Source organism: Rhinatrema bivittatum, chromosome 4 (genome assembly GCF_901001135.1).
Source record: "Rhinatrema bivittatum chromosome 4, aRhiBiv1.1, whole genome shotgun sequence".
NCBI classification, from domain to species: domain Eukaryota; kingdom Metazoa; phylum Chordata; class Amphibia; order Gymnophiona; family Rhinatrematidae; genus Rhinatrema; species Rhinatrema bivittatum.
This window is the reverse complement of record NC_042618.1, coordinates 409,829,129-409,852,602: the sequence shown is the minus strand read 5'-3', so window position 1 is coordinate 409,852,602 and position 23,474 is coordinate 409,829,129. Positions and strand designations below refer to the sequence as shown.

Sequence of the window (23,474 nt, the reverse complement as noted above, 5' to 3'; positions counted from 1 at the left end):
GCCAACTTATTTGTTCCATTGGACCAACAGCAAAAGTTCCAAGGCCCATGTGCAAATACACAGTCAATTTCCAGTTAATAAAATAAAACAATAGTGTCAGGGGGAAAAAAAAAGTGAGTGACATTTGGAGATGGACATTTCCATCTTGGAGAGCAGGGCCAACCCTGAGGGAGCGGGGAAATTCATGCTAGGCAGGAGCCTTGTAAAAATTAAATCTTTGCTATGCGGCGGTAGCAGCAGCCTCTTCCACTCCCCACCCCACGCCATCCTCTACCTCCCTCCCACCATCAGGAGGAGAGCTGTGCCTCTTTCCTTCGTCGGTCTGCTCCTCGGCTGGCTTTAATCTGAAGTCTGAATGTGCAGTACTGGAAGATCCCACAACAATATGGAGCCATGTGTAGTTCAGATCTCACAAACCGATGAAAAAAAAAAAGTGCGTTCAACTGATCACGCAGGTTTATCTGCTCTTAAATGCTCATTTTGTGAGCGTAAACGCAGTAAGGAGTTTTACACTCGCAAAATGTGCATTACGAAATGGCATTAAGCAGTACTCACCTGGCATGGAAATCCATTGCTAATGAAAGCATTAAGTATGTGCCCCTAATGCAGAGAAGTGTGCTGGCTTGAACATGTGTTTTTTCGTTAATGCTGGGAGCTTTATGCCTGGGTCAGAGGTAGAATAAAGTTTCCAGTATTGATATCTGGCAATAGACGGGCAAAAAAAAAAAAAGATTTTCCCGAGGTTAACCAGACAGCCGGATAAGTACGGACTTATCCGGGTATTTGCCAAGGTTAGCTGCTGCCACCACTTATAAATCAGTACTTATCCAGCTAAACTTATCTGGATAAGAACTGAATTATCTGGGTATGTGGCAACAGCTAACCTTGGCCACATACCCAGATAACTCCCTACTTGTCCAGCTAAGTGCCAGCAGCTGTTGTCGACCTGACTCTTCTAGTGGCGGCTCCCTCACCCCTCCTCCTTTCCTGAGCACATATTTTATTTATTTATTTATAAGCTTTTATATACCGATGTTCATGAAAATCATATTGCATTGGTTTACATATAACTGAAGTTAGAATTACAAAAAACAGGGAGATTTTAACCGGGATAAACAACTACAGAGCGAGTCGACAAGAGGTCAGAGAAGAAGAAGACAAAATATAAGTACAACATAACATTTTAACTCCCCTAATACCCAACATAACATTTTAACTCCCCTAATACCCATTTTAACACCTGATGCATTAGCATATCATTAATTTCCTGCATCAGGAGTTAAACAAAAATGTAACCTGTGTGGTAAAACTATGTGTTGAAATTCAGGTTATTGCATCAACCTGCTTGATTGAAGCCTGCTGAGGAGAAGGCAGATGCAGGTAAAAAAAAAAAAAAAAAGCACTGCTCTGCTCTCCTTGCCAGCGCCTCAGAGGAGGAGAAAGAGGCTGCTGCAGGCATGCGCAGCAAAGACTTTGACATGGGCAACACACCAGCTGAGAACTATTTCATTTGCTTGCCAACATCTAGGGCTCCCCTCAAATCACGGGGTCCAGGTGATTGCCCCAACTCTAGGGATGGTGCTGTTAGTGAGTTAGTCAGCTGGATGTGGTAAGACCAAGGGAAAACTATGATTTGTGGATTTGTGATCCACATTCCAGTCCCGGCTTATCTTCCACCTCAAGGCTGGGGGAGATGGCTGTGATGTGTTGTTGGTTGGCTAACGCAAGACAGTCCAATATGGGAAACTAGGGACTCCATGCCAAAACATTGGGATTTTTTTCTGCGGTTGAAATTATAAATTACTGTTTGGACTGCCGGGCTTTCTGGATTGGCTGTACCAAGGAGTTTTCTTTTTGGCAAATTTTGTCTGCAGCCAGCATGTGCTGAAAAGAGTAAAATATTGAAGTTTCCCTCACAATTTGACTTTTTTAAGTTATCTGCACTGGACTGTCCCACAGTTTGGTTTATAGCTAACCACATTTTTTGAGATGCCTTGGATTATAGTAGATCTTTGAGACATGTTTACTCTATGCTGCAGTTTTGACACAAAATGTCAGTTATGTCTTTTGGAATCCGAGCTACCCTCGCATTGGGCACTTTTCTTCCATCCTGCAAACTTGAAGTCACTCACAGTCACTAAAGGGTAAGGGATGCAAAACGCAACTTTCCAGAAAGTTACGGCCGTAGGCTCTCCGAATTCCCTTTGATGGAAGATCAAATTCCACCCCATCGTACCACCAACCTCCCCCTCACCTCTCCCTAATCTGCGAAAACAAACCAAAGAGCATTTTGGTGTCCGCTTCCGACTGTAAATGAAGCACATTGGCGGTTTTGGGGCTCTGGCCTGCACTGCCACCTCCTGGTAGATAGCTAGAACTGCGGTTTTAATTGCATTTGCTGCCAGATTCCTGCGCTTCGTCATTTTGTACTTTTATATTGCCTAACCCCTGTCTTCATTGAAAATTTGATAATTAGCACCAGACTGGTAAGGATGGGAGTCAGAGAGCCAGCAAGGCAGGACTGCGCTGGCATCCCATGATAACATAATGCTGGGTTTGCAGCAGTGCTGTTCCTTCTTCCTGTAGGTGTTGCTCATGAAGTGATTTCACACATTTTGTTTGAATTTCCACTGAATGTTAATACATCGAATAGTTCTAAAAATAATTGGCCACAGCAACCCAAAAGTTTATTCCAAGATTTTCAGCCTGCTCTCTCTGATTGGCCCCTAAGGTAGGATCCAAGAGCAGCTGAGAGAACAAATGAATTATAAAAATGCATGAACATCTTGGTTCCTTCTGTGTTAGCTGGAGCCGGGTCCGGGGGCTATTACATGGCAGGGTTCTGGGAAGAGTTTCTGGGCGTTCTCCTGTGAAACGGTAGAGATAATGTCCTGGTCTCCCAGCGTTCGGAGTTCCTCCTTTGCGCTTTGCGCTACGCTGTGATAGAGCGCTCGTAGAGTGGATCTTGCAGCCATGTCTCCGTTCTGCTTTGCTTTATGCTGCCTGCTTTTCCTTCTCTTGTGCTCGGGCAGGGTCTCAGGAGGGGAGCTCTTTGACAGGATTGTGGAGAAGGGGTTCTACACAGAGAAAGATGCCAGCCAGCTCATTAAACAGATTCTGGATGCAGTGAAATACCTTCATGATATGGGCATTGTACACCGAGACTTAAAGGTGAGGTTCTGACTGCAACTCCTTTTACTACCTTTAGCAAGTTTGGGACTGAGGTTTGCATGGCTATTCCCCCCCCCCCCCCCCCCCCCCCCCCCGTCAAGCATATAGCCATTAGCCAGGGCCGGATTAACGATTTTGGCACTCTCTGGAACAGTGCCATGGCAGCACTCCTTTGAAACTCTGCTGGCACATGGCTCTAAAGCAAGCAGTAACGGTCTCCTCTTTGGTGCTTTCAAAATTTGGCTTCCTAGGCGTGTAGCACGTGCAGAGATGGAATGTGCCATCACTCCTCTCTCCTGGCGATGCATGTAACCTGCATGGGCACAGAACAGACAGCACGGTCTCTTCCAGTAACAATCTGGACCAGAAGGATTCCTGATTCATTTCCGGTGTCTTCTGGCACCCGTGTTAAGTAGTGTAAAGAGAGACTGCTCCCTCCTGTGGCCCACTTGGCGTACAGTAATATTTAAAAGGGACACTGGTGTGGGACAGTGACCTGGGTGGCTGGAGCAGCTGCATGGGGTTGGTTTTTTTTTTTTTGGATCTTTGTATGTTAAGTAAACATTTTCAGACACTCCAAATCTCAGGGAGCCATGAGCTTAACTGAGAATTAAAGAAATTGTATCCTTCCACACTCTCTCTCTCTCTCTGTGCCCTCGTTATTGTGGAATAACTTTGGGCTGACAGTGGTCTGACAAACTCATGAGGAGGTTGCCATGTGAAGTTTCTATTTTTCTTCTTTTTCCCTCTGTCACCGTGGGGGGTGGCAGCCAGAGAACCTGCTCTATTACAGTCTAGATGAAGACTCCACGATCATGATCAGCGATTTTGGATTGTCAAAAATTGAAGGGTCCGGAAGCGTGATGTCAACAGCATGTGGGACCCCAGGATATGTTGGTAATTAGCGAGCCTTAAATTATTAATGCTTTCTGTCCATGCATCCAGTGGACTGTGCACCTATAGAATGAGTTATTTGAGGAGCATGGTACAGCTGTGGGCTCTGGTAATGCTCCTCTCATCGGACTAAGGCCTCATCAGGTATACTGCATCAGGGAGGTGACTGCGCACTGTGCTGTGGTTTGCAGCTCAGGGTCAGGGAGGAGGCCATCCAGTGGGGAGGGGAGATTGACTGTCTGTTTAGAGCTTGGAGTCAGGGAAGTCACTTCACAGTGAGGGTGTTTACAGGTTGGGATCTGGGAGGTGACCATTACATGCTACTGGGGGCTATAACTGAGTGTCAGAGGGTTAAAACTGGGTGTCCAGCGGTTGCTGCCTCACGGTGCCAGGGTATCTTTGGGTGGGTGAAGATTCTGCACCACTTTAGGACTGTCTTCTGTTCCAAGTCCATTAGGAAAATTACTCCTGCTGCCAAATACAAGTGAGACAGACTTAGCAGGGTCATTTCATTTTTATATTTGTGGATGTGAAAAGACAGATGTTGATATGCTTATTCTCTTTCTGCCTCTCAGCACCTGAAGTTCTAGCACAGAAGCCGTACAGTAAAGCTGTGGACTGCTGGTCCATCGGCGTCATTGCCTATATCTTGTAAGTACGAGGGGTATTCTCCATGCTCTCTTTTTCTCAGGGAGGAGGCCACATTGTGGAGCCAGTATCCTGTAGTCCTTACAATCCCAAAAGGTCAGACAGCGACCCTGGCAGAGCTAGGATCACACAAAATTAGGGTTTCAGTGTCTCACTGACTCATGCTTGAGGTCACAGGACCTACTCTGCCTAGCACTGGGCATCTCCCCAAAGTACTGCCCCTTCTTCTGGGATCCCTGGTGCTGCTGGCACATTGCCTTCTACAGCAGACCTTCAGTGCATGTGTGCCAAGGCTGCAGAAAGCACTCGTAGGAGGTCTCCTGGGGGATGTCTGGTGATTGGGAAGGCAAGAGGAAGGAGACTCTTGACTCGCTGAGGTTCTGAGGATGTTTGCAAGGATAAACAGAGGATTTATAAACACTGCAACTTTCCGAGTGTTGAGAACGATTTTCAAGAGCTATTTGCTTGTGTTTTGTCAGGGTAAAAGGGTTGCCTGATAGTTACTAAAAGGTACGTGTGGGTTTGCACACTGCATGTGCTTTGAGCTGGGTGAAGGGGAGACGTTCCCGGGAGCATGTTCTGAGCCGGATTAGGAAATGGCAGACGTACAATTTCATTTTCAAATGCACATTTGCTGTTCCCTAGCCACATTTAGCCACACAAAAAGTCCACAGGCCATTTTTACTCATGGGCAGCTTTTAAAGGGAAATGGATTTTGCAACTAGGCAGGCTATTTTGAAAGTTGCCCCCGAAAAGCCAAAATCTAAATCCCAGGGTACTGCCAAGAAAGGATAAGGATTCCCTGGTCTGAATAAAAATATTGCAGTACTGCCTGAGGAAGAACCTGAGCGTTTCCAAAAGTGTGCGTCTCTCAACATTTGTTAGCTTGGCAAAGGCATTATCTTTACTCATCTCTCTTTCAGTTTCTTTTAATGCAAACTATTAGCAGAGATCTGTGTAACACAGGAATGGGCAAACTATGCCCGCAAGCCAAACCTGGCCCGACAACAGATTATTTTTCCAGCTATCCTTCTCCTCAATTGGTTGGTGATTTTGATGTCTGCGGCCAGAGGTAACATCCCCTTCAGAAGCAGTGTAAGGAAAGCAGTGCAACCCCAGTGTCCGCAAGCAAGAGGATCAGTGGGGCAGGAAGAGGAGGCGCATCGCCCAGACAGAATCGGCTGTGTGCTGACAGCCGACGTAGAGAGGCCCGTGAGGCTGCCGGTGGACCCCATCCCGCCGGCGGGGGAAGAGTAGAGGCCCGTGTCTTCAGCTTGCCTGGCAATGCGGAGCTAAGCCCGTCTCGTCGTATTAAGAGCTCGCCAGGGCAGCACTTTCTCTGTGCCGATCTCGCAATACATGAGATCAGCAGAGAGGAAGTGCTACACCCACAAATGTTTAATACCGCAGGGCCTTCAGAAAGGAGGAGCAGCAGAGTGGGCTCCTGGACGATGGATCGGCTACTCCCCACTGGCATGTGAAGTAAGAGAGTCTCTGAGTTTGCTGTGTGTGTGAAAAAGAATGGGAATCTGCCTGGGTGTGTGTGTGTGTCAGGGAGTCAGAGTGAGTGCATGTGTGTGTGTGTGTGAATATGTGAGGGAGTCTGTGAGAGTGAGTATGTGGGTGAGTGAGAGCATGTGTGTGTGTGTGTGAGAGGGAGTCAGAGTGTGTGTATGTGTGTGTGTCGGAGTCAGAGTGTGTGTGTGTGTGTCAGGGAGTCAGAGTGAGTGCATGTGTGTGTGTGTGTGTGTGTGTGAATATGTGAGGGAGTCTGTGAGAGTGAGTATGTGGGTGAGTGAGAGCGCATTGTGTATATGGGTGAGAGAGAGCATGTGTGTATGTGTGGGTGAGAGAAAGCACATGTGTGTGCAACAACCCCCCCTCCCCTTCAGCCTGCTCATCCATGACAATCTTGGGGCATCTGGAAATCAAAGGTTTCCAGGTATGGAGAGGGGGGAATAAAAAAAAAAAAATCCTTACTAGTTTTAATTATTGGTTATTTTTTGATGTGTCTGTTTTGAAATATTTCATGGGTGTTTGGAATATTTATTTGATGTTCTGTTTGTTAATTGTGTTGAATAATATTTTTTATTGGTATGGTTGCTGCTTTGGTCCTCTCACTGTGGAGTATACTTGGCACTGTAACTGCCCCCACCCCCCCCCCCCCACACACACTCAGAGTTGTAAGAGGGATCCTCTGCTCTGCCCCCGCTGCTCAATGGGACATCTCTGGCTTCACAGCCATGTTTTCTGCAGGCCCTCCTCTGAATGTGTCACTCCTCCTGTTCACTCATCCCTTTCTCATGTCTGCTGTTCTTCTCTTCTCCTTCTGCTCCTCCTCTCTTCTCTCCCCACTTTCCTGGCCTTCTCCCCATCCTCCTCTCCTCTCCAGGTTGTGCGGTTATCCCCCCTTCTATGAAGAGAACGATGCCAAGCTGTTTGAGCAGATCCTGAAGGCAGAGTATGAATTTGACTCTCCGTACTGGGATGACATCTCGGAGTCAGGTAACAATGCAGGAGACGTCCACAGGCTGCCAGGGGGGGGGTCCAGGGTGATTGACAAGCATGGCCCTGATTACTGCGGAGGGTGCTGGTGTTTACCCTCAGGAAAAATCAGATGCAAACCCAGTGTGAACAGGGCTGTTGCAGGCACAGAGCACCTCTTCTGAGTGTCTCTAACTGCGCAGCTGTGCTGGTGTATTTCCTCACCCATTTGCTACTGATCTGGAAAGTAGATGTTTTTTCCACCTGAGAAACTTGGATTTCTTTAACTCTGGGCCAGATTTACTAAGGCTTTCCCCGCCCCCCCCCCCCCCCCCCCCCCCATGCTGTGTCTGTGGAGAGAAAAGTTTTGTGAATCCGGTCCTATAGCTTTACTTCCTGTCTCCTTTCATGTTCTGACTTTGAAAATAATAAAGCCACTGCCCTTGCAATGCCTCCCCTAAACCCCCTGAAAAGGATTAAAAGTGATATATAGATGAGAACCTCGTGTTGTATTTGTGCAGAGCAATCTGTGATGTCAGCAGCGAGTGTAGGACAGGCTCTGGAATGAGCTCCCAGCCTGTGATGCGCAGGTTAGATGTGGGCCTATTTTCTTCAGCACCAGGATATCCCAAACTGTGTCCTGTATTTACTAAGCTGCAATAAGGGTATAATGCGCATAAAACAGCATTTATTATGCAATATACTCATATTCTGTCAATTATTGTGTGATATTCATAATAGCACTTTTTTTTTGCCAGAAAATCTGCCCTTTATTAAAATTAGCTGCTTTGCATGCATTAAAATTAACTCCAGGCATGCAAAGAAGCTATTGCATGGATAATCCTATGCAAGTAAAATAACGCGGCTTGCCAAAAAAAAGGGAAGCCGCGTTATTTTTGCCGTTTTTTTTCAGCAGGTGTAGCTAACTGATCCTGGGGGTATAGAGACACTAACGTGCATCCTGATGTTCCCGGGATACTAATAAAAGGTCCACATGGCCCCCAAATCAACCTCCCCTCACACCCTTCAAAATTCTGGGGGTATTGCACACCCCCGACCCACCCACCTCCACTGCATGTTGAGACGGCCCCACATTGAAAAAAAAACAAAAACAAAAACCCTTTACTGCCGCTTGACAGTGCCTTGCCATCCATCCAAACTTTAAAGAGCCCCCCCACAAGGCATTCTGGCCCCCCTCCCAACATTAGAAGTAGTCCCTGATATCTTTTGGCCCCATCCCCACCCCTGAGCCCCCCTTTGAAAAAGGTCCTTGGTGTCTAGTGGCCCTCCCACCTCTTGAACCCCCCTCATACCTTTAGATAAAATCCCTAGTGTCTATAGGGGCAAAGACCAGTTGGCGCCATTTTGGAAAATGGCGTTGACTGGCTCAGGGCCTGGGATGCCCTTGGGCCCCTCCAGGGATTTCATCTAATTCTATGGGAGGCTGGGAGGTGGGCTAGGATGGGGGGTGTGGGTCACTAGACACCTGGGTCTTTGATCAATGAAGGGGAGGGGTCAGGAGGTGGGGTGGGGGGGCCACTAGACACCAAGGACTACTTCTGATGTTGGGGGGATGGGGGCAGGATGCCTTGTGGGGAAGGGGTTGGAAGCAGGGGCCTACTTATTAAAAGGGGAGAGGTTTGGGTAGGTGGGGGAGGGCATCGTCACGCATCATTTTAAAAATAATTTTTCAGTGCGAGGCCACAATGACAGTTGGGCAGGGGTTGCGCAAGCCCTGAGGAGGGTTTTTGAATGGTGGGGGGGGGGGGGAGGGACAGGATAGTGTCGTTGCTGTCCCTTTTAGAAGGTGGCGCGTCTGTGTGAAGGAACCCGCTGTGATATTTTCTTATGGGAGGGGTGAAATGTCACAGGAGTGCCCCTTCCCCCACCCGCAATATTTTGATCCTCCTGCAATAAAATATTGCGGCTTATTTAAATCTCTGTTTCTGGTTGCTGGAATACTTGGTTTCTTGAGGTTCATGTGCCCATCCGCCCATCCGTGTCAATCAGCCTTGTTTTCCAGGCCTTCCACCTTCCCAACCACCCACAGGCAACTGCTAAGTGACTCTGGGAACCGATGTTTGTGATGCGAGAAGTAAAAGGAATCTCGCTGCCATTTCCAGGGATTTTGCTCTTCCTGCCCTTGGTCACAGCCTAGAAAGAGGGGGCTTCTTTCTAGTTCACAGGAAATGCTTTCTCCAGTCTATGGTGGTCAGAAAACCCATCGATAAACTACTGTGCTGAGGCTGCATTATCCCTAGGACCATAGTATGACCATTGCAGCTAAATCATTAATTCTCTGCAATATTACCCTGTCTGGGGTGCAGTAGATCTGGTCAGGAGAACTAAGGCAGATAGGTGAGGAGAAGGCAAAGACATGGAGAAGGGACGGTCTGGGAGTCAGGGATAATTCTCTCTGTACAGAAGGTGACAGGAGTTGTTGAGGAGCAAAGAGCGTGTCATGGTGAGGTTAAAGTGCTGTCAGGACATGACTTTGGTTTGGAAAAGCTTCTGTTGTGGATTGATTCTTTGGTTGATTGCTGCATCCCTGTTTGATTCCTAGCCAAGGATTTTATTCAACACTTGATGGAGAAGGATCCCAGTAAACGATACACATGTGACCAGGCCCTTCAGCATCCATGGTAAGAGAAGAATGATAAAATGACAACCAAGGGAGGAGCAGTAACAGGGCATTAGAATCCTCAGCTTGCAATTCAAATCTTGTGCCTATAAGCCAGGGCTTCACAAATCTGTCCTGGGGACCCCAGAGCCAATCGGGGTTTCAGGATATTCACAATGAATATGCACAAGATACATACAAGAGACTCCATATTAGAGATGTGAATCGTGTCCTCGATCGTCTTAACGATCGATTTCGGCTGGGAGGGGGAGGGAATCGTATCGTTGCCGTTTAGGTGTTTAAACTATCGTGAAAATCGTTAAAATTGTGAGCCGGAACACTAAAACACCCTAAAACCCACCCCAACCCTTTAAATTAAATCCCCCACCCTCCCGAACCCCCCCAAAATGCCTTAAATTACCTGGGGGTCCAGCGGGGGTCCGGAACGGCCTCCTGAAATCGAATCGTGTTGTCTTCAGCCGGCGCCATTTTGCGCCGCCATTTTGCAAAATGGCGGCGATGGGTTAAAAGTGGTACATTATTATAATACTCTATCCTTAAAAACAACCTTACTCCACATTGAAATGCTCTGGACGTGGTTTGTAACCTCCTCGTCCCTCATAAGCCTTCTGTAAATGGACTTTCAGAAGAAGGTCAGGCTGTTAGCAGGGGATGTCACTTTTTTCATCGCCATGCTGCTCCCTGGGACTCTGGCAGCTTATTATTAAGTTAAAACATGCACGTGGTCCCTGTGGTTCTGAACCTTGCATTTAGGTGGGGTCTGGGATGGCTACTACCTGGAGCTGCTTGAAACCTTGGCAGCTGTTTGCCACTTGGAAGTTGCTTTATGTCCCTGGTTGGAAGAGTGTGAGCACGACAAGAAAAATGATCAGATTTATTATTTTTCATGTATTCATCTAGCACCCACAGTGCTAGTAATGTTATGTTAGTTTGCATTTCTAGACTTCCTTTCTTGTACCAAAGTACAAACTAAAGCAGATTACAAAGAAAATATAATACAATAATAATAGATATAATATATACATCAGTATATGATTAATATAACATGAAACTAGTACACCAGTGAAGTTGTTTCCAGTTTGATATATTGATGTATTTTTTATGCATTACTTGCATTAAAAATACAGTATATCAAATATATAAAACTGGAAACAACTTCAAACCAATGGGACACTAACAAAATATCCATTTAATCTAGAATAGCTCACCCAACCATGTCCCAATACCTTCCAACCACCCAACACCCTAAATTATTTGTTTGTTTAGTACTTCTTGATATCCCGCAATTCCATAACATCAAAACGGGTCACAATACATTTCTAATATCAACCAAGATACACTCAACACCCCACTTCCCAACATCCATCCTATTACAGTGCCTCACTCACTCCTAATGGAACCCCCTTGGGTTTGCCCCTTTTGGAGCAATCTGCCTCCATAGTGGGATCAGCTGAAGAGCCTCCCCAGATGATATCACAGGGAGGGGGGCAGAGTCACACTGGGACAGGGAACCACCTGACGGTGTGTACTGCAGGATAGACTCCAGTTGAATCCAGCTTGTGATGTTTGTGCACCAACTTCTGCTGTTTCATATTTTGATGCAGGATTGCTGGGGACACAGCGCTGGACAAGAACATCCATGAATCTGTCAGCGAGCAGATCAAGAAAAATTTCGCCAAAAGCAAATGGAAAGTGAGTCTTCTAAGGGGATTCAGTTATACATTTCATGACTATAAATCCCTCTTTTTCCCCCTGATCTTTGTAATCTCTTACTCATCCATACCAGCACTGCAGCCATGGCAGCCTTGATCCTCCAGCCAGGTGCACTATGTGCCGGAATTGGGAGGCAGCTTACAAGCAGGTCACCAGTAAGGTTTTGAGTTAGTCCTGGATTTTTTTTTAGCTTAGTTTCTTACAGGGAAAGCGGCCTTAGAAGATTATCATGTCTGTTTGTCCTTCCCTAATAAACTTTAAACAGTTCATTCAATTTATTTCAGGTTTCTTCCACAAGTAATAGAGCACCCACTGAGACCCCTAGCTGACACTATTCATGTACTCCTGACACTTATAATCCCTTCTATTTATTTCCTAGAAAGAAACAGGCCAGTGTTCAGTTCAGCAAAGCTGAAACCTCAGGGAGGTCAGAGCACATTGTGATGTCATTAAGTATTTTGAAAGCTGCTCTATCATTGGTTAGTAAACATAACCGTAGGCCAATTTGTGTACCAGAGTAGGAAATTAGGCATCATTAAATGTTCTCACATCTCCTTGGGGTTTTTAAAATCAAACTCAAAGCATTCTGGGATTTTAGTTCTACTGTCCCTTTATAAGAAGGACATGAGAGCTAAAAAAGATGAATTGGCCCAAAATTACATTGGTGACCTAGAGTTAATTTGGCAGGAGGTCAGACTAGTAGGGGTGTTCAAAGCAATGGCAGCCCTTCTTAGCAAAATAAAGTAAGAACCTAAGGACTATTTCATAGACTGCTACGTCACAGGAAAAGGGCTGAGAAATGTAGTTCTTTGTCCTGGGGCTGTCCCATCCTGTAATCCTCTTTGCTTTTGGCTGGGTCTTGTTGAGTCCTCTCCTAACAGATTGCGTATGCTAGACGTTGACACACCCTTCCTTTCCTCTCTCTTTCTACTCTTACCCAGCAAGCCTTCAATGCCACGGCTGTGGTGCGCCACATGAGGAAACTGCAACTCGGAACCAGCCAGGAGGGCCCTGGGCAGACGACGCCCACTAGCCCATGCCATGGTGCGCTTCTGGTGCCTGGGGACGGCCACGGTGAGAGAAAATCCCGAGCCTGAAACACAGGACACTGCCCCTTGTTTTTTTCCCCTCTGAATTCTCTTCCTTGGGGAATCTTGCACGGAGCGGCAGTTACTACCCTTGACATAAGGCTTGGGAGTGACCTGCCCAGTGCGGCAATTGCTACCCTAAAAGAATTGGGGTAACCTGCAAGGAGCAGCATTGTTGCCCTTCACAGAGGGCTTGGGGGGGGGGGGGGGGTTTGATCTGCGCAGAGCGGCAGTTGCCACCACATGCAGTTTGCTGGGTAGATTGAATGGACCATTTGGTCTTCTCTTGGCAACCTTTCTATGTTACTATGTTCCTGCTAAGCATGCTAAACTCATCCCATATTATCGATCTGCCATTACCTTCCTGTGAGACACGATCTCTCTATCCGATGTATTAGAAATCCTGCTCACTAGTGAACTGATATGTTGAGAAATGTCAGGTGATTATAAAAACAAGGCGGAAAGTGAGCAGCACTGTTATTGGCCAGCTGGAAAGTCAAGCCAAGCTCCCCTGGTTTATCCTTAAGAGGTTCTTCACTTTTTTTAGAAATAATCCCAGAATTGCTGGTTGTTGGACTGCTCTGGGACCACGAATGTGGTCTGTGTACTGCCTCTCTGCTTTTTCTGCTGGGGACTGAGCCCAGGCCCCTCTGTTGCAGACTCCAGAACCCAGCTGAAGTCTCTCCTGAATGTTAGTTTAATTCATAATACAAAGAGCATGAATAAACAAAAAAAGTAAAAAAACGAGAACATATATAGCAATACATATACATCCATCGGTGTATACAGAACAAAAGAAAAACACTTAAACCCCAATAAATACTCACAGTCCCCATAAATGAAGTTGCCTGCTCTCAATCACTCTCACTAAAACTATTACTTACCCAGTAGTTTTATCTATTTAAAAAAGTTTCCAAATGAACTGGGTCTACAAATACAAATTTGTTCTTCTGATACGTTATAATACATTTACATGGAAAATGTAAATAAAACAAATCACCAACAGAAAGAACCCGAGGTTTTAGCTGAAGAAAATGTTTCCTTCTGATCTGCGTCTCTCTACAAACATCAGGAAAAAACAAAACTTTATGACCACAAGGTAGATACTCCTTAAACTTAAAATACTGCTTGAAAAATCTCTCTCTTATCAGAGGTCATGGCAGAAGAAACCACAAAAGTTGCTCTAGTAAGAGACGCTGTCCTCAGAAATCTGTAAAAAAAACGGTTCGGGATAGGGAGCAGTATTTTCCGCTTCCTCTGTCCCGCCACCCACAACCACCTTCTTATCAGGTATGTAAGGAAGGAATCCCAATACTTCAACCACGTATTTCTTGAAATACTCCTCACCTGAAAACAGGTGAGGGAGGAAAGTTCAATAAACGAAGGTTATTAGACAAGTTTATTTTCTAATAATTCATATTTAGAAAATAAGAAAATACGAAAATCTTTAATTCCTGCCGTAGACACTGACTGCAGTTTCGAAATAGAAGATGACTGCCCAGCTAGCACTGATTCCATAGCCAGAAGCCTAGTATCAACTTCCTTTAATGTTCAAACTGTTTCTTGGGAAACTTGACATGGTTGAGTAACAGTATTTGAAAGTTTAGAGTCAATACCCACAACTACCTTCCAAATATCAAGAAGCGATATTTCTCCTGGGACAGACAATGACTCCGATTCCACCAAACCAGTTCTAGATGGAAGATGAACTGGGGTTGGTATTGAAGCAATTAAGCTTCCCCATATTTAGCTGTCCCCCCCCCCCCATGCAAATCTGTCTGTGCATGGGTGTCCACTAATTGAGAAGTACAACCTTCTAATTGATTAAAGTTAACCTCTTGGTGAGAAATTGAGCCCGATGGAATTGGAGAAGGAGGGGGACTCCCTTCTGGGCTTAAGGGAGACCCTTTCTCGTTCTGTACTCACATTACTGTGCAATGTTGAACTTGAAACCATGTGACAATCCATGGGGCCACTTACAGGAGTCGAGCTGGAAGCTTGCTGAATATATATATATATGGAGGTTTCCCTTTCCTTTTCTTACCCATTTCTTCAGAGACCTCTTGTAAGGAAAAAGAAACATTTTCATAAGGGGCTCGCCCCTGTGGTGTGCAGCTTTGGCACGCCGGCAGTGGCACACACCGCAGGACGCCTTCTTTTATGGCCCCCGACTCTCCGATGATGTCAGCGTCTGGTGGTCTCAGCGTTCCAGAGCCTCTTCCTCAGGACTGGGTGCTAGCGGGGGGGGGGGGGGGGGGGGCATGCAGCTCACTCCTTGCCACAGGATATCTCCTTTTAAGGCCCCTGACTCTCTGATGGTGTCAGCGTCGGGTGGCCTCAGTGCTCCAGAGCCTCCTCCTCGGGACCAGGTGCTGTCGAGGGGGGGCAAGCAGCTCCAGTCCTGAATGTTATTGGATGATGATTGAACCCGGTGCATTGGTTCATGCCCTAGTAATGATGTATAACTGCAGTTACAGATCAAACACTGCTGGCTTACTTCTTAATAGAGTAAATGGCAACCGATAAAGATCAAATTGGGCCATCCAGTCTGCTCTGTTGAGACTCTTCCAGTTTGGGTAGATGAGCAAATAAATTCCTCTGTGCAATCCAACACTAACTATCCCCTCTTCCTCCTCCCCAAATGTTTTCTTTTATCTAATCTCACAAACCTTTGCCCACCACTGCTCGCCATATCTGTCCCCAGCAGGTCCAAAATCCACTAAAAGTGCTGCCCTCCATCATCACCACCTCTGCTGGAAGGCCATTTCATGCCTTGTCATCTTCATCTTTGATTCTTACAAGATCAATACGAAATACTGGGGAGGGGAATTTGCAGTTTCCCTGTGGTACTTGCACTATTGTGGAGTGGCGCAGAGAGAAAGACCTAAAGGAACTGAGATCTTTTCTCAGATTAGCTGGGTCCACGTTTCTAACTGAGTAGCAGTTTGTACTCGAGGACGCTGTATTACTAGTTTGCATTTGAGGGTGCTGTATTCTTAGTTTGCTTATTGTATTGCATTATGATTGTAGTACAAAGTGCTGCATTTCGAGCTGGTATTCATTACCAGTTGCTGTGTTTTTAAACTGCAAATCCCTGTGCCATAGCAGCTGTACTGGTAAATCGCAGCACTGCATTCTGATGTAATGTTGTGTTAAGTGTGAAGTATTGAACTGTTTCATACCATCCTATTTGCTGCAGACTTTGCACTGTATTTCAACAAGAATGTATGTATGTACTTTTCACGTGCTTTAGGTATGGAAATAACAGGAGTAGATTTGAAAATGCAGTCTACCTACATTATTTCCCAGTCCAGCCCAAAACACATCCCTGTGAACATCTTCCTGCCCCCAAATACAGCAAAAATATGTACATATATTTAGGCATATTGAGGGAGGGAAGTTTGTGAGTCAGTTACTCATGTAAATGGCTATGAAAATTGTCTTCAGGATGTACTGCATTAATATAATCACATTGATGAGTATTGTATTAGATTACATCATGAATGACTGCATTCTGAGATTGCCCTAGTATGAGGCGCTGTATTAGATTACACAATGAATGGCTGCCTGTATTCTGAGGTTACCCCAATGTGAGGCACCGTATTAGATTACATTATGAATGGCTGCATTCTGAGATTGCCCCAGTGTGAGGCGTTATACTGATTATACAATGAATGACTGAATTCTGAGATTGCCCCAGTGTGAGGCGTTATACTGATTATACAATGAATGACTGAATTCTGAGATTGCCCCAGTGTGAGGCGTTATACTGATTATACAATGAATGACTGAATTCTGAGATTGCCCCAGTGTGAGGCGTTATACTGATTATACAATGAATGACTGAATTCTGAGATTGCCCCAGTGTGAGGCGTTATATTGATTATACAATGAATGACTGCATTCTGATTTTGCCCCAGTGTGAGGCGTTATATTGATTATACAGTGAATGTCCACATTCTGAGATTGCCCCAGTGTGAGGCGTTGTATTAGATTACGTCATGAATGACTGCATTCTGAGATTGCCCCAAGGTGCGGCGTTATATTGATTATACAATGAATGACTGCATTCTGAGATTGCCCCAATGTAAGGCGCTGTATTAGATTACATCATGAGTGGCTGCATTTTGAGATTGCCCCAGTGGGAGGTGCTGTATTAGATTACGTCATGAATGACTGCATTCTGAAATTGCTCAAGTGTGAGTTACCAGTTTACATAGCAGGTTGCTGCTGCAGCGGATTGTATGATGGGTGCTAAATGATTAGGCTTCATTATGAGATACGGTATTTGACACTATTATTAAAGGCGAAGGTATAGATGTTGATGGGAAAACAGCTTGATAGGGCCATATGTTTGTAGGCGAGCACGGGGCAGGAAGCTATAATGTATAACAATTGAATCCTTTTCAGTGGAAAGATTGTTTTAGATTTCAAGAGAGTAGACTAATGAATAACATCAGAAATTAATTCTTCACGGAAAAGGGTGGTGGTTGCATAGAATGGACTCCAAGGAGGGGTAACAAAAGCAAAAATAGTAATAGAATTCAAGATAACCTGGGATAAGCAAGGGGATCCCTAATTGCAATGAAGTGAAGGGAAAACCAGAGGTCAACAGGGCCTATTGCGTTGCACCAGGAAGTAAATTGAGAAGACCAGAATGATCTCACACACTGTCTGCTAATGGCTGCGACCAAAGGCAGTATGTAAATGCATGAAGGCCTATCCATAACTGGTCAACACCAAGCAAATGAAATAAGAGGATAGCCTTGATAATCACAATAGTATATGAAATAAACCAAGTTTTTATCAAAATTAATTTTTGACTATTTTATAGTGTTCTAGCCTACATATTCGAGCTTAATTTCACTAAACCTTTGAAGTGAAAAAAGCTCAATTATTCTAAAAATTGGTTCTAGCAGCTAATGACTGTATTAATATGTGTAATCATTTGGAACCAGAAAACCACTCCAGAATGTGAAATGAAAACCCTCTCCAAAAATATCCAAAAAGATATATACCAAATGACTGTTTTTAGGCTTCATCTACGACTGCTGAAAGATAATATTCCAGTTGGGCAGTTTTAGTGTTTACAACATTTATGTTCTACCACTCAGGGCTATAAGTCACAATCAATATATATGGCTAATATATATTGTACTCCTTCAGCTACAGATCTGTTCACAGGCCGAGACCCAGCTTTCTTCTGCTTTCTTACAGCAAAAAATATCTCTGCTGTGCTATTAAAAGCATATTCATGTTCACCAACAAGGAAAAACCAAAAAACTAATTTTCTTGTGCTCCACTACCATTCAAACTCTATATACAATGACCTACTCAGAAAAAATGTGTATACCATGACCTACTCAGAAAAAATGTATTGTTTTGTTTGATGAATTGACCGTATCGGCAAGCCTGACGACACACAACCCCGCAGTTTTTGGTTTATGGTTGCTGCTGCCGTTCAGTCGGAAGTGAGTTGAGACGAGCACTGTCCAAGATGAAGGTTCGAGTGTGCCCTCCTACTACCAGATAAGTGATGAATCATTTAGAGTATAATTGATTGAAATTTCTTCTATGCAGGGTGTTGGAAAGTAAACAATAAGGATATTGTGAGAAGACGGTCCCTTGAACATTGGCGGGAAAGGTCTAATATTGTAAGCTGTTGAAGAAGCAAAAGCGAAACATCAGCCGGGTGTCGGGCTGACACTTTTCTGTCTATGTGATGCATAAAATTGTGAATGAATCTAAAAAAATGCATAATTTATAAAATTGAACATTACTAAGGAACTTTGTTCAAACTGAACTAGACCGTAAATGATGAGAAGTCCGGATGGCTCCCCTTAAAAAAACTGTGGGGTTGCGCGTCGTCAGGCTTGCCGATATGGTCAATTCATCAAACAAAACAATACATTTTTTCTGAGTAGGTCATGGTATACACATTTTTTCTGAGTAGGTCATTGTATATAGAGTTTGAATGGTAGTGGAGCACAAGAAAATTAGTTTTTTGGTTTTTCCTTGTTGGTGAATTATTTATATTAGATGGAAGAACATTAGCTCTTGAATTTTTTTCTATTAAAAGCATAACAATTATTTATTGCTGTTTTCTTGGAGGGATTTAAATTCATCTTGTCCTTTTTCAGGTTCTCACACGGACAACTGTCAGGACGGCTGCTCCCGGAAATCTCCAGAAAAGACAGAAACCAACTCATTGGCTGCTTATTGCTGCCATCACTCAAACCGGGTCTGAGGCCAGCCAAAGTGCTCCTGACCATCAACGACACGGGAAGGACCAGGCCTTAGCACTGGGCGTGGATACCACCGCGCTCTTTGAGGCGAGCAGACCTTCAAGGAAGGGCAGGCCAAACCTAAAAAACTATGGGGGGAGGGAAGGAGAGATCAGGGTGGGAGGGAACTCTGGGAAATCTGATGGTGGAAGTGATGGGCAAGAAAAGTGAAGCAGACATCTCAAAATGAGGCCCTGTTTCTACACCTGTGCTAGAAACAGACCCTTGGGATGGAAGTGAGGCAAGATGAAAGAGGGAGAAGGTGCCATTGTGTTTGTTTCCTTGTGATACCGTTGCCTGATGATTGTCTGATGTGTAGGGAAGGGTGTTTTTATTATATCTGTACTAAAGTGAAGATTCAGGGGGTTCTAGGGATCTTGCCGCTGTTTTTCTGGCCACCTGCTAGAGAAGGAGCTGTGGGCATTGCCTGATGCTTGCGGCCAGTGGAGATTTCTTTAGAACACACACACATAAACAATTACGTACAAGTTTTGTGTTCATTTGGGGGGCTAGCAACATTTTGCATGGCATCAGAGCTTAGGGTCATGGCGGGAAGCCAGTCACCCAGCTGAGAGCGGCGCCACCATCTGAATGAGGATGTAAAGTGTCTCTCCAGACCCAGTGCTACAAGGGAATTTCTGTCTGACATGTTTGCAAGGAAGAGAAAATGTATATACAACTGGCTTGAGGATTCCAGTCTCTAGGATGGTATAAGAGCCCCATCTGAGTTTGGAAGTAAATAACCTTACGTGGAATGTAGCTTCCTGGGGAGAGGAGGAGCAGTGCACACATTCAAAACATTCCTGACAGAAGCTGAAAAACTCTTCTCTTTCTTGGTGATGCCTAACAGAAGCTCTACTCAGCATTGCTCTTGCCGACAAGGGTCTGTTTTAGGGGCCGTTGGACTATAGGGGAGTCAAAATGTGTCCCTGCCTATATGTTTTCCCTTTAATTCAGTTTTCTGTGATGCAGTCTCAGGAAAAAAAAAAAAAAAAAGCCCCTCGCTGCAAGGAAAAGGCACACTTTGCACAAAGTGAGAAGATACGCTTACTATTATGAATCTTGGGGGCCAGTGATGCACTGAGTTGGACCACTAGGGGGCTTGGATCCAGGGGAGGGTGGAATCTAGAGAAAAGATTGAAAATCACATTGGTTAAGAGTCGGTCCGTGGTCATTCATCTACCCAATATGGAAACCGGTGCATATCTGAGGAACAAAGCACCCCCAAAAAAAACGCACAATTCTTCAAGAAAGGGTTCTGTTTAGAAGGACTTGGTGAGAAGTGGTGAGTGAAGTGGAGGAAGAAAACAGAACGAGAGATCAAAACAGAAAGAGAATGGAAATAGAAACCAAAGAGGAACAGTAGAAAGATGCTGCTGAGGAATAAAGGTGGTGAGAGAAATGGGGTTTTTCAGATTAAATTTATGAAGTACTTGTTGTTCGCCGTATAGCGATCTAATTGGTTATAATGTCAAAAGAAGTCTCTGTGCTGTATTGCAGGGTTATGCGGGAAGGTCAGAAAAGGGCTAAGCTGTTTAATATGCACCTGAAACAAAACTCTGGGGTTAGCATATGCCTTTTATCCTTGTCCAGAATGTAAAGGTACAAGAGCCAAAGGAGATACCAGTGTTTCAGTTCTGCTACCTAACACGTTCCATTATCTGTAATTCCAGGTTCTGTATTCTTCAACAGTTCTAGATTTCTAATGTAAAATTTTGACTTTTGGAGATATCACAGGCTCTGGATTCAGAGTTTAAAATAAATGTGGCTTCCAGAGTGATAAGGGCTGTAGAAATAAGCCGCAGAACCTCGAGCAGTAGAGACCCATGGGATGGAAGCTATATGGAAAGTCTAGAACCCATTAAGCTGCTGAGCCAAATGGATTCTAGATTGCCTGGAACCTACAGTTCCAGAGCACAAAAGGCTCTTCACTGATGTTCAGAAGCAGCTGTCCTTCCTTCGTCTCTTCTTCCATCCTTTGAGGGACTGCTGGACATATGCATTTAGCTACTTTGTATCCATTCTGCAAATTCTTGCCAGCTTTTTCGGTACTACCATTTGGTCTAACCTGGAGGTTTCTGAAATTATTATTTTACATACTGAAACGTCTTTAGTAGGTTTTCCACAAGAATGCACAACCCTCTAGTAACTTGCTCTAGCTTTTTATTTGGAATGTGCTTTTTGTGTTGTCTGATAAAAGTCAGAAAGTAAACTCAAGGAGGGGGGCAATATCAAATTGCCCCTGTGTACGGATTCTTTTAGCCCGTGACCATTGCAGCCAGTTTTCGTAGGGAAATCTCCCATGTTGCTTCCCTTTCGAAACTAGTGGTGGCAAAATCTACATGCTATAAGTGCTCACATGACTCGCATCTGCTGTTTGTGCGGTTGGCTGAGCTTGGGCAAAAGAGTATGCGGACATTTGAAAATCAAACACACGCAGGTCATGCTACGCCCCCGACCTAAAGACTCTTAAGAACTTAAAAATGGCCATACTGGGTCAGACCATGGGTCATCAAGTCCAGTATCCTTTTTCCAGCAGTGATCAGTCCAGGTCACAAGTACCTGGCAGGATCCCAAACAGTAAATAGATCCCATGTTGCTAACACCAGAGGATAAGTAGGTTATCTTCCCAAATCTATCTAGTTAATAACAGTTTATGGACTTCTACTACTACTACTACTACTTAACATTTCTATAGTGCTACACGACATAAACACACAAAAAAATCCCTGCTCAATAGAGCTTACAATCTAATAAGACAAACATACAAGACAGGAGACTTGGGATATTTCATAAAGCAAGACAATGGTTAAAAATAAAAAAAATAAAAGAAAGTTAATGAGGCGAAAAGCAGATAGATAATCAGGCCTAAGATTTAAAAGCAGCCTCAAAAAGGTAGGTCTTTAGATGGGATTTAAACACGGTGAGAGAGGGAGCATGATACCAGTTCAGGAAGACTATGCCAAGCACTTCTCCTCCCAGAACTTGTTCAAACCTTTTTTTAAACCTGGCTAGGCTAGTTGCTTTTACCACATCCTCTGGCAATGTGCTCCAGAGCTTAATTGTGCGTTGAGTGAAAAATAACTTTCTCTGATTGGTTTTAAATGTGCTACTTACTAACTTTATGGCATGTTGTCTACTTTTTGCATTGTTTTAAAGAGTAAATAACAGATTTACATTTACCCATTCTATTCCACTCATGAATTTATAGATCTCTATCATATCCCTCCATCAGCCATCTCTTCTCCAAGCTAAACAAGCCCTAGCCTCTTTAGTTTTTCCTCATAGGGGAGCTGTTCCATCTCCTCCATCCATAAAGATTGTACTATGCATTTTGGTTGCTCTTCTCTGTACTTTTTCTAGTACAGCTATATTATTATTGAGATGCAGCAACTATAATTGTTCACAGTACTGTAGGTGCAGTCTTACCATGGAACGATACAGAGGTATTAAGACATTCTTCATTTTATTCTCCATTCCTTTCCTAATAATTCCTAACTATCTGTTTTTGACTGCCGCCACTTACTGAGCTGAGGATTTTAAAGAATTGTCCTTGATGATGCACAGATTCTTTTCCTGGATTGTGACTCCTAATATGGAACCTAACATTGTGTAACTACAGAGTAAGTTACTTTTCCCATGAGCATCATTTTGCACTTGTCCACATTAAATTTCATCTGCCATTTGGATGCCCAATCTACTACTCTCACATGGTCATCTTACAGTTTCTCACAATCTGCTTGTGATTTCACTACTTGGAATAATTTTGTGTCATCTGCAAATTTGATCACTTCACTCATCATTTCCTTTTCCAGATCATTTATAAATATATTAAAAAGCACCAGTCCCAATACAGATCCCTGAGGCACTCCACTGTTTACCTTTCTTCATTCAGAAAACTATTTAATCCTGCTCTCTGTTTCCTTTCTTTTAACCCATTTGCAATCCACAATAGGACTTCACATCCTGTCCCATGACCTTTTATTTTTCTCAGGAGTCTGTCGTAGAGGACTTTGTCAAATGTCTTCTGAAAATTCAAATACATTATATCCACTGGATCACCATTATCCACATGTTTATTAATCCCTTTAAAAAATGTAGCAGATTGATGAGGCAAGACTTCCCTTGTGTAAATCCATGGTGGCTGTGTCCCATTAAATCATGTCTTTCTACAATATATTTTCTGTGATTTTATATTTCAGAATAATTTCTACAATTTTTCCTGGCACTGAAGTCAGGCTCACTAGTCTATAGTTGTCCGGATTACCCAGAGGTGGGCAAGTCCGGTCCTCGAGGGCTGCAAACCAGTCGGGTTTTCAGGATACCCCTAATGAATATGCATGAAATAGATTTGCATACAACTTAGGCAGTGTGTATGCAGGTCTCTCTCATGCATATTCATTAAGGATATCCTGAAAACCCGACTGGTTTGCAGCCCTCGAGGACCGGAATTGCCCACCCCTGGGATTACCACTGGAGCCATTTTTAAAGATAGTCGTCACATTGGCCACCCTAATCTTCAGGTGCAATAGACAATTTTAATGATAGGTT

General features: G+C 44.3%; 1 protein-coding gene across 6 annotated transcripts in view; it reads left to right on the top strand.

Annotated features, from left to right (window-relative positions):
• The window catches only part of CAMK1 (calcium/calmodulin dependent protein kinase I), a 134,352-nt gene extending 114,426 nt beyond the window's left edge, over positions 1 to 19,926 (top strand). For 2 of the 6 annotated variants that reach the window (XM_029601139.1, XM_029601146.1), the window contains 7 exons: positions 3,033 to 3,171; positions 3,942 to 4,068; positions 4,641 to 4,716; positions 7,106 to 7,218; positions 9,761 to 9,839; positions 11,443 to 11,530; positions 18,780 to 19,926. In XM_029601139.1, the coding sequence (XP_029456999.1) occupies positions 3,033 to 3,171; positions 3,942 to 4,068; positions 4,641 to 4,716; positions 7,106 to 7,218; positions 9,761 to 9,839; positions 11,443 to 11,530; positions 18,780 to 19,094 (937 nt within the window). In that variant the 3' untranslated portion in view covers positions 19,095 to 19,926. Of the gene's footprint in view, positions 1 to 825; positions 2,145 to 3,032; positions 3,172 to 3,941; positions 4,069 to 4,640; positions 4,717 to 7,105; positions 7,219 to 9,760; positions 9,840 to 11,442; positions 11,531 to 12,492; positions 12,626 to 18,219; positions 18,372 to 18,779 lie in introns of those variants that run through there. The other 4 variants (XM_029601142.1, XM_029601143.1, XM_029601144.1 and 1 more) reach the window with 4 other exon arrangements.
• Positions 19,927 to 23,474: the final 3,548 nt, after the last annotated feature.